At 36.8% G+C, this 17,760-nt stretch overlaps 1 protein-coding gene and 1 long non-coding RNA gene across 5 annotated transcripts in view; one reads left to right on the plus strand and one right to left on the minus strand.

Annotated features, from left to right (window-relative positions):
• The window catches only part of LOC117655144 (uncharacterized), a 39,739-nt gene that overhangs the window by 3,373 nt on the left and 18,606 nt on the right, over positions 1–17,760 (plus strand). The gene's annotated exons all lie outside the window — the stretch shown is intronic.
• Positions 6,522–17,216, minus strand: LRRD1 (leucine rich repeats and death domain containing 1). Of its 4 annotated transcripts, none has more exons than XM_060684377.2 (6): positions 16,577–17,216; positions 13,203–15,277; positions 12,530–12,728; positions 10,320–10,481; positions 7,287–7,407; positions 6,522–6,770 (listed from the first exon to the last, which is right to left on the minus strand). In XM_060684377.2, exons 2-6 carry the CDS (start codon positions 15,231–15,233, stop codon positions 6,590–6,592), a joined length of 2,694 nt encoding a protein of 897 aa, XP_060540360.2. In that variant the 5' UTR covers positions 15,234–15,277; positions 16,577–17,216; the 3' UTR covers positions 6,522–6,589. The 4 variants fall into 4 exon arrangements, with proteins under 4 accessions (XP_060540360.2, XP_034258153.2, XP_034258152.2 ...); XM_034402262.3 differs by having other exon boundaries at positions 16,545–16,599; XM_034402261.3 differs by having other exon boundaries at positions 16,349–16,598.

Below are 17,760 nucleotides of genomic sequence, written 5' to 3' on the forward strand. Positions count from 1 at the left end.
ACGCTGGTGCACTTATGCACGCCCCTTACAGACCTCTTAGGAATGGGGTGAGGTCAACAGTAGACAGTTTAAGGTTAAAGTTTTGGGGGTTTGGGGAAGAAACTACAGAGTCAGGTAGTGCATTCCAGGCATTGACCACTCTGTACTGAAGTCATATTTTCTGCAAACGGTTTACCTTGAGTTTGTATCTATTATTTGCTCATGTATTATTGTGGTTGAAACTGAAGTAGTCATTGACAGGAAGGACATTGTGGCAGATAATTTTATGTACTATGCTTAGGTCAGATTGAAGTCGACGTAGTTCTAAGTTGTCTAAGCCCAAAATTTGGAGTCTGGTGCATAAAGTATTTTATTTTTTGGCGATGTTGTTACAGTGGGCTCGGGCACTTAGATCTTTAGAAATGAGTACTCCAAGGTCCTTGACAGGGTGATGGTCATCTACAAGGTCATGTCCATTTAATTTGTATTTTATGTTTTGATTTTTTTTGCCAATGTGCAAGACAGAACATTTATTGGTTGAGATTTGAAGTTGCCACTTGTTAGACCAAACTGACACATAGTCAAGGTCTTTTTGAAGGGTAGTTGCATTGTTGGTGGTGTTGAATACTTTAACATCATCAGTGAAGAGAACACAGTTGCTTTTAATATGATCACAAATGTCATTTATGTAGAGTATGAAGAGTGTTAGACCAAAGATACTGCCTTGAGGAACACCGCTATTAACATGTACAGGATTTGATAGAGCACTTCCTATTTTGACCACTTCTTGTCTGACAGGAAGGCAGCTATCCATTTATGTAGGAGTCCAGAAATGCCATAGGATTTTAGTTTTAGAAGTAATTTGTCGTGTACCACTGAATCAAAAGCTTTACAGAAGTCTATGTAAACTGCATCTATTGCTATGCCCTGATCGAGATGTGTAGTCTCGAATTGTTTGTTAGAAAGTAGCTTGTTTGTCTCTAGGTGTAGTGTAATAGATTGGTTAATGATTGATTCCATGACTTTGCAGGTGACATAAAGAGATTGGTCTGTAATTTTCAACTAGGCTAGGGTTTCCCTTTTTGAAGATAGGGATGACCCTGGCTTGTGACCATTGGTAGGGCAAGCTGCAGGTATTGAAAGATATTTCAAAATCATTTACAAATGTTATAGATTGCACGGTTGGATTTCGTGCACAGAATGTTTTCTTCTTGTTTGATGTAATTGGTACATTCAGTCTTTATTTATTGACAAAAGTTTTTATAGCGTTTTTTGAAGTTAGCTACATAGTTTGTTTTGTTTTTTTGCCAAAGATTTTTTTTCTGGATTGTAATTTCCTTATTATTATCAGTAGTTTATTTTTTCTGGTTTTGTGAGGTATTAGTGGTACGTAAAGTTTAATGATTCTTTTGAGTTTGTGCAAGAAAATGTTGTAATGGTCATCAGCAGCATTACAGCCAGAGAATAGATTTTGCCAATCAAGATATGAGAGTTCATTGTCTATGAGATCATAATTGACCTTTTTAAAGTTATAACTGGGAATCCCATCATTATGATTTTTGAGAGGGTATAGGTTGAGACAAAAGTCAATCATGCTGTGGTCGCTATTGGAGAATGGTTCTTTTCTTTGTAGTCCATAAATAGAATTTAAACTGATACAGAAGATGAGATCAATGATAGATGATAGCTGCTTATATGTTTTTGCACTGAGTTGTAGAAAAGATGTTGCTGTTTTAAAGAACTGATAATGAAAATGAAAATAGGCGACAATACTTTCCAGGCCATCATAGAAACTTGAGAAAAGACAGACCACTCAATAGCAGAAATATGTGCAAAGATTGAAGCACTTCTGAAACTTTCAACTTACAAACTTACACATCTGGCTGAGTCTTCAGAAGGATTCAAGAAGGATTAAAAAAAATCAAATTGTAGTCATGGCCACTTAACTGAAGCCCTCCATGATTGTGCAGGAGGAAGAGATGTAGACGGGTTAAACATACAGGGAATAATAACACTGGTGATTTTATCTAGTTTACGTATTGAAACATCTACAAGAAAATAACCAAGCTCCTAGAGCATCAAGCAGCCTCATTTCAATCCTGAGCCATAAATATTCTCTGATGCCAGGGTAAGGAAAGGCTTACCAACTCAGAATATTAGGGATATCTAATGCTGGTTTGCCAAATCCAAAATAGAAAAGAAATTATATAGTGCTCTCTGGTGTTTAAAAATCTTGTAGTTTTACAACATTATGTGCTGGTCGGGTGAAAGATGGAAGATAGAAAAGAAATATCTTTGAATATTATGGTAACATGGGAAAAAAAGTTAAAATAGAGCAAGAAATAAGGGGAATACTAGTGTGTATGTGTATGTGTGTATCAAGATATATGTAATAATAAAAGGGAGGTTTGGAAATTAATATGTCAAGTACATATTAGTTAATATATATAGGTATATATAGATATAAATATGAATTGCAAGGGCCTGGTGGCTCAGCAGACTGATAGCATTGTGATTAAGACCAGCTGTCTGCAATTACTATAAGTTCGAATCTCACCAGGCTCAAGGTTGACTCAGCCGTCCATCCTTTCTAAGGTAGGTAAATTGAGGACCCAGTTTGTGGGGGCAATAAGCTGACTTTGTATAAATATACAAAAGTATGAAGGCTATTGCTTAATGCATTGTAGGCTGCCCTGAGTCTCCGGAGAAGGGCGGCATATAAATCAATTTATTTTTTTAAAAAAAAAGAATAATAAATGAATACAAATAAAGGATACATTAGGACAGGGACAGCAGGCACGCTGGTGTTCTTATACATGCCCCTTACAGACCTCTTAGGAATGGGGCGAGGTCAACAGTAGACAATCTTAGATTAAAACTTGGGGGGTTGGGGGTTGGGATGAAACCATAGAGTCAGGTAGTGCATTCCAGGCATTGACCACACTGTTGCTGAAGTCATATTTTCTGTAATCAAGTTTGGAGCAGTTCACTTTTCAGTTTGTATCTATTGCGTACTTGTGTGTTGCTGTGGTTGAAGCTGGTTGAAGTGGTTGAAGCTGAAGTAGTCATTGACAGGTAGGAAGGACATTGTGGCAGATAATTTTATGAGCTACACTTAGATAATACCAAAGGTGGTGTAGTTCTAAGTTGTCTAAGACCGGAATTTCAAGTCTGGTGGCATAAAGTATTTTGTTGCTAGAAGAGGAGTGGGGGACTCTTCTTGTGAAATATTTCTGGACACGTTCAATAGTATTAGTGTCCAATATGCAGTGTGGCTTCCAGACAGATGAGCTGTATTTGAGAATTGGTCTAGCAAATGTTGTATGTGCTCTGGTTAGTAATGTGATATTATTGGACAAGAAGCTACGTTAAGATTAGGATTATAACTCTTAATTCCTTTTTGGCGATGTTGTTACAGTGGACTTTGGCACTTAGATGATTGGATATGAGTACTCCAAGGCCCTTGACAGAGTGAGGGTCGTCTATAAGGTCGTGTCCACTCAGCTTGTATTTTGTGTTCTGATTCTTTTTGCCAGTGTGTAAGACAGAGCATTTTTGGTTGAGATTTGGAGTTGCCAATTGTTTGACCATTCTGACACAAAACCAATGTCTTTTTGAAGGGTAGCAGCATTGTCGGTGGTGTTAAATAGTTTTACATCATCGGTGAAGAAAATGCAGTTGCTTATAATATGATTGGAGGTCATTTTTGTATTGTATGAAGAGTGTTGGTCCTAGAATGCTGCCTTGGGGGACACCGCTATTAACAGGTGCAGGATTTGAAAGGGCGCTCCCTATTTTGACCACTTGTCTGTTTGACAGGAACATGGCTATCTAATTATGTAGGGGTCCGGAGATGCCATAGCATTTTAGTGTTAGAAGTAGTTTATCATGTACCACTGAATCAAAGGCTATACAGAAGTCTATGTAAATTGCATCTATTGCTTTGCCCTGATCAAGATTTGTAGTCCATATATTTTTGCAGTGTAAAAGTTGTAGATTACAGGATAATTTTTTTCTGAAATCAAATTGTTTGTTAGAGGGTAGGTTGTTTGTTTTTAAGTGGATGGTAATGGATTGGTTAATGATTGATTCCATGACTTTGCAGGTGACGCAGCATAAAGAGATTGATCTGTAATTTTCAACTAGGCTGGGTTTGTTTTTTTGTTTTTTGTTTTTTGAAGATAGGGATGACCATAGGTTGGGGAGACAGCTGGTCCTGAAAGATTTTTCAAAGATTATGCTTAGGGGTTCAGCTATAGCAGTGGAAAGCTTTTTTAAGAAGTATGCACATAGTCCATCAGGTCCAATAGATAGAGATGGTTTTAGTCTGCGTAGTGCTTATCTTCTGTGAAATCTATTTGTGTTAGAACGTTGTAGTTATTAGTGGTATGACTAGGGAATGTTGGGCACGAACCATTGCTGTTTACAAAGACTGAGCCTAAGAATGTGTTAAAGAGGTTTGCTTTAACTGCTTCATCATTGCAGTCTTTACCGTTAGGTCCTTTTAGGGATGGGATGGATCTTGAGTTTTTAAGTTTGTTGTTTACAAAAGTTATAGAATGCGCAGTTGGATTTTGTGCACAGAAGGTTTTCTTCTTGTTTGATATAATTGGTACATTCAGTCTTTATTTGGTGACATATATTTTTGTAGCAGCTTTTGAAGTTAGCTATGTAGCCAGTTTTGGTTTTTCACCAGAGGGACTTTTTTTTATTGAAGCTTTCTTATTGATATGGGTAATTTGTTTTTCCTGGTTTTGGTGGTGATTAATAACTATTGATTTCGAGCAAGAAAATGTTATAATGGTCTTGCCAATCAAGAGATGAGAGGTCAGTGTCTATGAGATCATAGTTGGCTTTTTTGAAGTTGTAGTTGGGTATCCCATTATTATGGTGATTTTTGTAAGGGAGTATATTGAGACAAAAGTCAATCATGCTGTGGTCACTGTTGTAAAAGGATTCTTTTATTTATAGTCCATAAATTGAGTTTAAGCTGTTGCAGAAGATGAGGTCGAGGCAGTTATTGAGACTTGTTAGTTACTAGTTGGCTTAGACCTAGATTATTAACAGCATTGTATAGGGTTGTATGGATGGGTTCCGTTGTACATTCATTTATTGTCCATTTAGTAAGAGGTAGGCTGAGGTCATATTGTTTAAGCAATATGAAATAATGAAAATGAAATGTAATAACTATAAGTAATAATATTATGTCTTTGATACAAATAGATAGGTACATGTATGATACCCATGTACCACACTATTCACGCAGTGATATGTATAAATAATATAAAATAAAAAACTTGGGGGAAAAACATTATGTGCTGGTCATAATCCAGGCATATATCATAATGTTATTATGACAGGCTGTATAATAACAAATGCAAATATGTGCAAATCAAATGTCGAGTCCTACCGGAGCTCGCCATCGATGGGGGGTGTGGGAGACGGAGGAGCGGAGATAAGCAGCTGCAGAGAACACACAAACAGTTCCTGGATATCAGCATTCCTGCATAGCAGGGCGATGATTGATGACGTTGCCGGGCCTCTCTGATTCTGCTGTCCTCACTGCTCTGGTGCTCTCAGCTGCAGCTGTTACTGTTAAGGGAGTGGGGGGTGCTTGATTGCTAATCACCGGATGTATGTTTAAGGGGTTGAGTTTTTGTTAAATAGCGCTGTGGTGTGGTTACACCCAGCGCTGACTTTGAACCAAAACACCGACTTGTACTTTACTTTTGACTGCAAGCTTATCATTGCCAAAGTAAACCCTGATTCTCTGTGCGTTACTGGTGATTATTTCCTATCGCAGTTCTGAACGAACGACAGGCCGAGATCAAATCATACATGTGGGATTGTAATTTTTAGAGACAGAGCTTAAAGATTAAAAGTTGTGTTCGGATCCAAGCACTAAATGTACTGAATGTAATTCTATGCTATATGTGTATTAAGTACGGAATTTTACAATTATTTTGCAATTTTCTTTGAAATCCATTTTTAAACTTAAATAATGATTTTTTTTTTATAATTTCAACTTTTATTCCCTTCCCCCAGTTATATAAAACAAACTGTTTAAAACAAACAGTTAAAACATTTCCAGTGGTTAAAGTGGGGTAAATAATTCAATCTAAAGACAGGGTAGTGGGGATACTCCAGATGTCCTACCCAGTATTGTAGCCAGGTTTTAAGTACTTTTTTGAAGGCAGGCTGTGCAGATCCAAGATGGCATCTTGTTTCAAGAGAATGCAGTGAACTAAGAACATACCTCCTCACTCCCATGAAATGACTCTGGTCCCTAGATTGGACCTAAACCATGTTTCTTACTGGATGGACAGATGCAATAGGAAACACTTTCCAAAATAATCCAAATAAACTATGTAGAGCTTTATATATGACAATGTCTGGCATTGCTTGAAACCAACGCAGTTCAAGTCATAGTAGTGTTGCTGAAGCACTAGCCGCAATACCTACTGTGGACAAGTTGTAGCGTCCAATGGTCTTCAAGGGCCATTAAGAGTGCAATTGATTAAGCACACTAAATCAACAAGGTATTGAATGCTGATAAATGTATTTAGTTTCAAGATATGCCCAAAAGTTGGAATTGGAAATACAGTGTTTATCAAAACTTTACCAGTCTTGAACACAGCTTTAAAGCTTTGATTTTGTTGGACAGATAATAGAGGCCAGATATAATCAATATTCTAATCAACTGGTCTACCATAGCAGTTGGAGACAAATTTTGATTTGCTGCTTTCCAGGAGTTCAAGGCCTCAGCAACTTTTTCTTCTAATGTAAATGATCTAAAAATATAAATAGAAAAATACTTGATGTCCCCATGATTGATAGAATCTGTGAAAAAAATGTACCAATGAAACATTAACGAAAATACTAATTAAAAGTATTATCTTTTGAGCCACAGTGGCGCAGTGGTTAGAGTGCAGTACTGCAGACTATTTCTGCTGACTGCCGACTGCCTGCAATTTAGCAGATTGAATCTCACCAGGCTCAAGGTTGACTCAGCCTTCCATCCTCCCGAGTTGGGTAAAATGAGGACCCAGATTGTTGGGGGCAATATGCTGACTCTGAAAACCACTTAGAGAGGCCTGTAAAGCACTGTAAAGCAGTATATAAGTCTAAGTGCTATTGCTATCTACTAGGAAAAGGAAAAACATTGCATTTATTTATGTAAGTGTTTATATGGCCGCTCAACTTAGACAATGGGACCCTGGTGGCTTACAAAGAAGGGAAACCGCGATCAACCCATACAAAACAAGATAGAATGTCTCATTAAATATTGATCATTAAATATCACTAACCTCTTATTTTCAATATTTACAATTATATCATTGTCAAGTTGCATTTTTCGGCAAAAATAATCCAAATGTTCAAGAGGAATATTTTTACTAATGGTTTTCAATATTTTCTCCAGGACTTTTTCTAAAATAAACATGTTATAAATATTAGAGGACAACAATTTGATATTACAAATTATTTAGACTATATTTATTTAGACTATAAACACAATTCTGGGAAATGTTGCTCTAGTAAGAGTAGATCAAAATTGGTCGCGCTGGTGGATGATCTCTGGAGGGCTCGGGACAGAGGTTATTCCTCTGTTCTCGTCCTATTAGACCTTTCGGCGGCTTTCGATACCATTGACCATGGTATCTTGCTGCGATGTCTCGAGGGGCTAGGAGTGGGAGGCACTGTTTTGCAGTGGTTCTCCTCTTAGCTCTCGGGTCGTACGCAAGCGGTGTTGGCAGGGGAGCAGAGGTCGGCCATGAGGCCCCTCACTTGTGGGGTGCCCCAGGGGTCAGTCCTCTCACCTCTTCTGTTCAACATTTATATGAAGCCGCTAGGTGAGATCATCCGTGGTTTCGGGGTGAGGTATCATCAATACTCAGATGATACCCAGCTTTTTATTTCCACCCCAAACCAGCCCAGTGATGTCCTCGATGTGATGTCCCGCTGCCTGGAGGCAGTATGGGTCTGGATGGGGAGGAACAGGCTTCGGCTCAACCCTGACAAGACCGAGTGGCTTGTCGGTCCGATGGCATTCCGGTCCGACCTAGAGGTTCCATCTTTGTCTATAGGGGATGAGGTGTTACCCCGGTAGACAAGGCATGCAACTTGGGTGTCCTCTTGGATTCACAGTTGAGTTTAGAAGATCATATAACAGCCGTGACCAGGGGGGCGTTTGCCCAGGTCCGCCTGGTGTGCCAGTTGCACCCTTATTTGGACCGGGATGCCCTACGCACAGTTACTCATGCACTAGTCACCTCCCGTATTGACTACTGCAAGCTTTCTACCTAGGGCTGCCCTTGAGGACCATCCAGAGGCTTCAGCTGGTACAGAATGCAGCTGTGATGGGTGGTTCCCGATACGCCCATGTTACACCTCTCCTGCGCGACTTGCATTGGTTGCCGGTTGCCCTCTGGGTGAGATTCAAGGTGCTGGTGATGAGCTATAAAGCCCAAATGGCTTAGGTCCAGGTTATTTGTCGGACCATCTGCTACCAGCAACAGCTCCCCATCGCCCGGTGCGTTCTCACAGGGAGGGCCTACTCAGGGTGCCGTCAGCTAGACAGTGTCGACTGGCGACCCCTAGAGGCAGAGCTTTCTCTGTGGGTGCTCCCATCCTCTGGAACCAACTTTCTCTGGGGCTCCGGTTGGCCCCTGACCTCCGCACTTTCTACCGCGACTTAAAGACATGGTTGTTCAGCCTGCACTGCGGGGATTAACATATATTTTAACACGCTTTTATTCGGTTATTTTATTGTTGTGAGCCGCCCTGAGTCCTGTGGAGATAGGGTGGCATTTAAATAAAATAAAATAAATAAATAAAAATAAAATAAATCACAATTAAATATGCATCTGAACTGAAAAGAATATAGGATTGGAGACTAACTGTATCCTTAACTAGGTATTAAATTGTGGGTTTATTAATATAGCCAGAACAGTCTGTAGAGACAATTATTAATTTGTAGTATATCATTTTGTTTGATTTCAAGCTACTGATAGACTATAGTTGTCTGTTTAGGAAAACACTTTAAATGGAATTGCTTTTCCTGATTTGTAATATATATTGATTAATGTTTTCTGGGCCCACCCACTCATCTTCTGATAAATGTAAAATGTAGAAGTGAAGAAACAATGATAGGGAAAGCACAAAGTAAGTAGGACCCAAGTAACAAGCATGAGTTCTGGGAAAGACCCAAAAAACAGTGGGATGAATTTTGAGCCATTTAAGCAACTCCAGGTATTTGCCATGAACAAAATTATATTTAATGGAATTTAGTCTTTAGTAGAATACAAAGTAACCGAGGACTTTCTTTGGGGATCCATTGTATGGGGAAGAGAAAATGCAACCTCTTTTAAATAAACCACAGCAGCAGAATATAAGTACCTGCCTACTCAGTGCCTGTGATTCCTAAAGGCTCTTTTGATACAGGACTAAGGGATTAGAGATGAAGGTTGAGGGAGGTAGCAGATGACAGAAGTCAGCAGAGAAAACCTCTCTTGGATTAATTTATCAGATCTGTATAAACAAGCAAGAGAATTGTTTCTTCAACCTAGAAAACTTTTTGTACAGAAGGAAGGGGCCAGACACTACTGAATTCAAGAAGCGTTGGAAGATTTATTAAAACTGTTGGTGTAAGAATAGGAGAACAGAAACTTCAAATGGTTGCTGGATGAATTTATCTCTTTGCTTAAAGATTTTATTTTAAATGCTATCTTAAGTTCTCAATTTGGACTATGGAAGCTACAAAAAGCTACAAAAGTCTGCTTTTGTTTCAGTTTTTCTCTCTGAATGTTCAAAAGACTGAGAGTTCAATAGGTTCTCTATGTCTTTGGAGAGTCCAGCATTTGCTTTTTGTAATTTTTAAGTCAGTTCCACCTCTATTTACAAAGGTCTTTGCCACACTGGTGTCCAAAATGAGATGAAGAAGAGGCTTAGTACAAGCAGCTGACCCATGAAAAGAGGGTCAGAGTGTGGGATTCCTCAGAGTGTGAATTAAGGTGACGTGTTGGTGCAGTCTAGCTATGTTTTATGCTCAGCAAACAATCTGCAGACACTCATAATTTGCTGCCACAGTTTATTAGCAAGGACACATAATTACAACGTCATTGAACATTGTCTATTATCTATCAATGCTATAAGATAATAAATTTCTTCTAACTCATGTGACTTATTCCAATTGGAGGTAAAATGATCAGAGCAATCAAGAAACAAGGGAGACTGGTACCTCCCTACCCCGTGGTAGATAGGAAGTCTCAGAAGCCCAAAGAAAACAATCTGAGGCATGAGTAGAAAGTCTATTGATACTGGGATATTTAATCCAAACTTACCATCTCTTTGATCAGCATTTTCTAAGTAATGTATGATGGGGAGCAGTTGTTTCCCTTTACAGATTTCCAGAGGAGGCCTGATGAGAGTATTTTCATCAAAATCTATATCCTTTAGTTGCAGAAGAAGGTGCATATCACTAGGCAAGTATATAAGCTTATTTTCTAGTAAAATAAATACAAAGAAAGCCATTTTGAATTGTTAACTAAGTACAGCCATGATGAAAGATTCAGTCTTGTAATTCATTAGTCAAAAATAAATCAGTATTATAAATATTATGTGACATCAATAATGAATCATGGTTACTGAAATCTAACACAACCTCCTGGTACTCAACAAAATCTCATTTGCTACAGCAAAGGTTGGCAAAAGGTATATGGATCTCCTTGCCCCATTATTATTGACTTTGCTCCAGGGTGGATGTGCATGTGTTCACGCATGCACACACACACGCACATACACACACAAACAAACATACACACACTTTCCTTGCAATCTTGCAATTCTTGCTACAATCCTGAACCAAGTCATCTTGGTTTAGGAGGTTGAAAACTCCGCAACTATCTCATCCTGCACTTGTATTAAAATACAAGAATAGTAAATGCAATGAATTTGTGGCCCTCTCAGGATAGGCTGCTTTTGATCAATAGTACAGCTGGCCCTTTTTCCTCATGCATAATTTTAATCTGACTTTTGTTCCTTGCAAAATGAAGAAGCCCTTGGGAATTTGAATTGTTTGGAAAACAATTTTTGTTTGGGACATTTTTGGCAGAAAGTAAGCCAATGCATCTTCTTGCAGGGCATCTTGGCAACTTTTCTGTCTGTAAAACAGTCTATACAATAGACCACTATATAACAGACCAGACGGCTCTAGATAATATAGCCTTGATTCATTCATAGTCATTTTATATATATATATATATATAACTATTCTTACAATACATCCTGAATAAGGTAAAAATACAGGTAGTCCTCAAATTACGACCACAATTGAGCCTAAAATTTATGTTGCTAAGTGAGAAATTTGTTAAGTGAATTTTGTCCCATTTTACGTATTTTCTTGCCATATTTGTTAAATGAATCACTGCAGTTGTTAAATTAGTGACCAGTTGGTAAGTGAATCTGGTTTCCCCATTGATTTTGCTTGTCAGAAGGCCACAAAAGGGAATCACATGACCCTGGGACACTGCAACGGTCATAAATGTGAGTCGACTGTCAAGCATCCAAATATAAATCATGTAACCATGGGGATGCTGCAAGTGTGAAAAACAGTCATAAGTCACCTTTTTCAGTACTGTTTAACTTCAAATGGTCACTAAGCGAACTGTTGTAAATCAAGGACTACCTGTATTATCATACTTGTCCTTTCCTTTTAAACTCCAAGTTCCTAAGGTAAAAAACATCAAGATGGCAGCCACAATGATGCAATTGAAAGCGCACCTGTTTTTGATGTGTTAAATGTACAATTCACATAAAAACATAAACAGCTTCAATTTCATCATCAGCAACCACCTTAATTTTTTTGACCATATCCTGCAGCCAACCCCAAACTTCAGCTTTTGACCACATCTTACTCTAATCTCAGTTTATGGGAAAGACTTTTATTTTGAGCTGTATTGTGTTTACATAGCAACTCTTAGTCACATTTGTGTGCATTGTAAAATACTAGAAAAATGTAAACTCCTCAGGGCCTTTTATGGAATATTGATTACTCTTGTTCTCCCTCTTTTAAAAAAATTATCTGTGTCGCATAAATTTTGTTTTCTTCCTCCTTTCAAATCCTAATAACCATAGGAATATTAATATTAAGCAACGTGATTACACTGATATAATTGTGGGGAAATAGTGGGTTATACTATATGAATCATTTGATTTTTAAATTTTAATTCTAATTCAATTTTATCATGTTGCAATTGATTTCATTTCATTTATAAGCTGACAAATATTTCTATTATGTAATTCAAACCCTATATACCCAAATTATCTTCTTATTTAAGAACTACACTTCTCCAGTTATCCAAGCATTGTCAAAATAATTTATTGGCATTCTATTGCAGCTGAATACAAGTTTGTACATGTTTACACTCACTTTTCTATACTTGCTACATCTGATCTGCATATCACAACTTGTTTGCGCATTCTCACTGGATTAGGGTTATTCTTTTCACACCTGAGTATCATTTCCTATGATAATAAATATAAAACCGCTTACCTCTCAGATTCAGATGACACAAATTACAGAGTGACGAAAAACTTGAGGGAAGCTTTGTTAAACAATTGTTGTTTGCTATTAGAGTGACCAAGCTCTGTATGTCCCCTATACTTTCTGGTATTTCTTGTAATTCATTGTGAGAAATATCCAGCTCTTTAAGAGATTTCAGCTTTGATACCTCTTCTGTCAATGATTTTAACTGAAAATAAAAGCAATTAAAATATTTTTATAGCAAGGAATTGTTTTGTTATAAAAGAATCATCTTTTGTTACCTATATAAGAAAATATTAAATAGATTCTGCTAAAACAGTGCTGGACAACAAAATAAAACAAGGATAATAATCCAAATAATCTTTTTAATATTCTCAATAGAAAAATATATATATGGCTCAGGTTTGAACTGTAAAGATTGGTGCTCTCTGATCTTTAGGAGTCGTTTCAGAAGTCAGAGTACAGATATAATTTAAGGAAGATTCAATTCCAGGAGGTAACAGCTTAAGGAGAAGGTGTAATTTTAAAATGGAGAAAAAATAATCAATCTTGATTGTGCTATTGGGCCTAGTGTACCAGAACATATATCATGTTTTTCAAACCTGGCAACCTTAAGATGTATGAACTTCAACTCTCAGAATTCCCCAGCCAGCATAAAGAGTCATAATTTTAAGTAGCTTACCCTTAATCCATTTTTCTGACTCAGAGTTAACTTCTGCAATGATAAAAGTTGGCATATTTCATTTGGAAATGATGCAAACTTGTTGTCTGATAGATTTAAGACTTTTAGCTTTGATAGTTCCTTAATATCTTCAGGAATGAACTGTATTTTGTTTTCAGAAAGATCAAGAACCTTTAGATGACTTAGAACACATAATTCTCTGGGAAACAAAGTAAATTTGTTATTGTATAATAGCAGAACCTGGAGACATTGCATTTTATGCACACTTGTGGGAACAGTGCTTATTTCATTGTTACTTAGGTCTAAATAGCTCAGTCTAGAAAGAGTACAAAGGTGTATGGAAAATGATGGCAATTTGTTCTTACTAAAATTTAGATGCTGCAGATTTTTAATAAATGAAATGTCAATAGTTATTTCTGAAATATAATTTCCACTGAGATTTAAGTGTTTAAGAGCAGCTAGTGCACACAATCCAAGTGGAAACACAGCCAATTTGTTATAACTTAAGTCAATTTTAATGATTTCAGTACAGCTTTTTATTTCAACAGGAATATACATTAATGAATTTCCTGATATTTCTAAAATTAAGAGTTTCTTAATGTATGCTATTTTTTCATCTAACAAGATCAGTTGGTTTCTGCTTAGATACAATTCTCTTAGATATTTCAATCTGTATAGACTGGAAGGAATCTCTCTTAATTGGTTGTCATTAAGGTTGAGGCGTTCTAACATGGTACAGTTGCAAAGACTATCAGGAATTATTTTTAACAGATTATTAGAAAGATTAAGGTCACAAAGCTTTTCAAGCTTTTCCACTTTATCTGAAAGACTTTCTAATTGATTGTTATCCAACCTCAGTTTTTCAATATGTAACCACTGAAAAAGCTGCACGGGCAAAAATGTAAGCTTGTTGTTACTTAATGAACACTCTTTTAAACCTTTGAGTTCTTTGACTTCTTTTGGTAAACTTTGGATCTGATTTTCTGACAAAATAAGCTTATTTAGATTTGGAATGTAACAGACCATCTTTGGGAATATTGAAATGCTACAGGAATGTAAAAAGAGTGCATTTAATTTGTTCATGGTAGATATTGAGTCTGGGAGGGTCACATTATTTCCACTGAGATCTAACACTTCTAGCCTTTCAAGTTTTTCTAAAGCAAAGTTGATTTTTTCAATGTTGTTATAACTGAGCAAAAGACATCTGAGTCTTGATAGTTCAGAAAAATTTTGTGGCAATGATGATATTTGATTATGACTGAGATTCAAAGTCCTAAGTTTTTTAAGAAGACAAATTTCAGGAGGTAATGAAGCTAACTGATTTTCTTCCATACATAGTATTTCCAGGTTTTTCAACAACCTTATTTCTTGTGGTAGGGTCTTTATTTCATTATTGTTTAAATTCAAAAACTTCAACTTCTTTGTGTCAAAAATCGCTGAAGGAACTTCTATGAGCCCTCTTGTATGTAACTGAACTGTAAAGTCATCAAACATCATTTCAGATGGTGATTCTCTGATTAGCATTTGAGACACCGAAGCATTTTCTACAGAGTGCAATAAACTTTTTTTAGCCTGAACTTCAAGAAAATCTTGTGGGATTTCAGCTAATCCTTCAGCATATAGATATGCCAAAAGTTCAACATGTTTTGTATCCACTGTCCAATCTACTGGAACTTTTTTCAGTGTTTCTAGTTTCTCTGAAGAATCTAAACTGCATTTTTCCTTTTCTTTATCTTGTACAGGACTCATAGAGCTTTTTGCTTCTTTTTCAGTTTCAGTCTCCTGGAATTCACTTGCCTTTTCCTTGGGCAAACTGCTGGAAGATATTTCTGACATTTCCAATGTTTGTGGGATAGTTTCACTTTCATTAGCATCAGTGGCTTCATGCTGATTTTCTTCTGGCACTTGATCTGAAGAACTTCCAGTTGTATCATGTTCTTTAATAGATTGCATACTGCCATTTTCAATCTCTTTTAGAGAGCTTTCATTTACGTCCCCATCTTCATTTGCGTCTTCTTCTTTATCGGACATACTTCGAAAAAAAAGCAGGATCAGTTGTTGTTGCTTATTCCAGCCTTTATTAAAAAATAAAAAATAAATGAGAAAACCATAATATAATGGCAAGATATATGATAGGTAAGAAACAGGATTTAGACAATATTAGTGAAATAGTGTAGGATATAAGAAAATTCAAAAATAAAATAGTTTGTAGGTATATAGGTTAGAAATGCATATAAGTAAAGATTCAATTTTGCTTAGGCAGCAGGTTGGACTGGATGACCTGCCCCTTCCAACTCTGCTACTCTGGTAAATTTGTTAGATATTATTTTGCTTTAAGATAGTTGGAGAACATGCTGACCAATATGTAACAATATTGTGTTAGAATAAATCTTCTTTTGTTTTAGGACCGTTAGAAAGAGGCCTTGAAAAGGGGGACATTCCTTAATGCTAGGGCAGTAGAAATAAGAAAGAGCTATGCTTGCAAAATATTGTATGGGTAGTTATGGGAAGAAGTTGATAAATATGTAATTAGAGAAAGAGATGATGTTCTCTCTAAAAGGCGCTTCGGATCAGCTGTGGTCGGTCACTGGATGCGATGTAGGTGGGGCATGGGGGGCATCGGGATAAAATGTAATGCTTTTGAAACTTTAGGTGTGGCTTCGTGGCTCAAACTCCTTGTTGAGGTGTGCTGGGATACCACCCTATTTTGCAAAATTGTTTTTATTATTTTCTTTTAATAAAGTCTGTTTTTATCGACCCATGCTTGTTGGTTGAATTCATTTCCAACAATCAAGCAAAAATATCACTTAGTGATATTGTAAGTGTTGTAAATTGTAAGTGTTAGATTGAATTTTAGCTGTTTGTAACTGCTTAGAACCATCACACCTACATTTTAAATAATGTATCTTATAAACTTAATTTGTAAACAGATGAGAGAAACATAAAAGAATTCTAATAATATCAACAGCTTATTCTAATAACAATAAAACTTACTATAAAACTATGATCTTATTCAGGTAAGGTTAATCCTTATTTCATTCATGGCTGCAAAAACTAAACATATCTTCTTAGAAACAAGACTAAATCTTATGAGGCTTATACCTAGATATTAAGATTATGCAGTGCTTTGGATACAAATGTCATACCTTTCTACAACTTTTAAAAGACCAATTTCTTTCTTTACTGTAAAGAGTTGCCACAGCTACAAATCTATATACAGTACTGCAAAACATCTTTGTGAAATTGAATCTGAAAGTCTCTGTAGCCATCATACAGTGTAGTGTCTAGAATATTTGCCATTTGTGGACCTTCTGTCATTACTAAAAGCTAGAGTATATTTACCAAGTAGGGCTTGTTGTTCTTTTAAACCTCACCTTATAGAATTTCCAACTGCCAGAGATTTTCTAATGCAAGTTCCAATTTAAAGCAATTCTGATTGGCTTATTTTTCTCACCAAGCTAGAGATTCTGTTTAGATCTAGGATTTCAGTTGTATAACTTTTGAGTTTATCCCAAGCGGTTTTTCTTAAGTAATTGACAATACGTTTCTTTAACTTTGATATTATCTTGTGTTCTTGTGAGTGGATAATGTAAACTTCTTTCCTTTAGAAAGCATATCAATGTAATATCTATGAAAGTGCCTCATGTGATTAGATCCTTATTTGTTTAACAGTTTAACAAACAAAAATACAAAGGCCTGGGAAATGTCTTCTGTGACAAAATATTGATTCACTATATTGGTATTTTTAGAAGAATATTCTATTGTAATGCTACTTTCATATCTTTTTAAAAGTTGCATTCAGGTAATCCTCGACTAATAACCATTCATTTAGTGATTATTCTAAGTTACAGTGGTACAGAAAAAGTGACTGTTAGGACTGTTTTTCACAGTTATGACCATAGCATCATCCCCATAGTCATGTGATCAGAATTGGGCACTTGGCAATTAGCATGTATTTATGATAGCTGCAGCTTCTTGGTGTCATGCGAGCACCATTTGTAACAGTGGTGGTTTGGACCGGTTCTATAGAACCGATAGTAAAACCGGAGGGAGACTCCGCCCACTGACCCTGATGTCATCAGTACGCTTCTGCGCATGCGTGGCCCCGTTGCAAACCGATAGTAAAAGTAAGTAGAATCTACCCCTGATTTGTAACCTTCCCAGCTGGCATTTGACAAACAAAGTCAATAGGGGAAAGCAGATTTGTTTAATGACTGCTTGGTTCACTTAACAACTGCAATGATGTGCTTAAAAACTATGGCAAAAAGATCATAAAATGGAATAGAAGCAATTCTGGGCTATTTATATTATACTATTCTCATGTAAAAAGCAGGAACTTTCTGCATTATCTCTATTCTAACTGAAATAACATCAATAAACTTTCTCACTCCGATAGGAATAGCCCACCCTTCTTGCTCCAACAGAAGGGACATTGCTGCCCATCTTATATTCAAAGAACTTTGTCTGGCAGGATCCAGGAAAAGACCCTTTTCTGCAATGGCTCCTGCTCTCAGGAACATTGTGCTGATGGAGGTGAGAGCTACTCCCACCCTTCCAC

Source organism: Pantherophis guttatus, chromosome 4, assembly GCF_059756535.1.
Source record: "Pantherophis guttatus breed Tessera chromosome 4, ASM5975653v1, whole genome shotgun sequence".
Lineage (NCBI taxonomy): Eukaryota > Metazoa > Chordata > Lepidosauria > Squamata > Colubridae > Pantherophis > Pantherophis guttatus.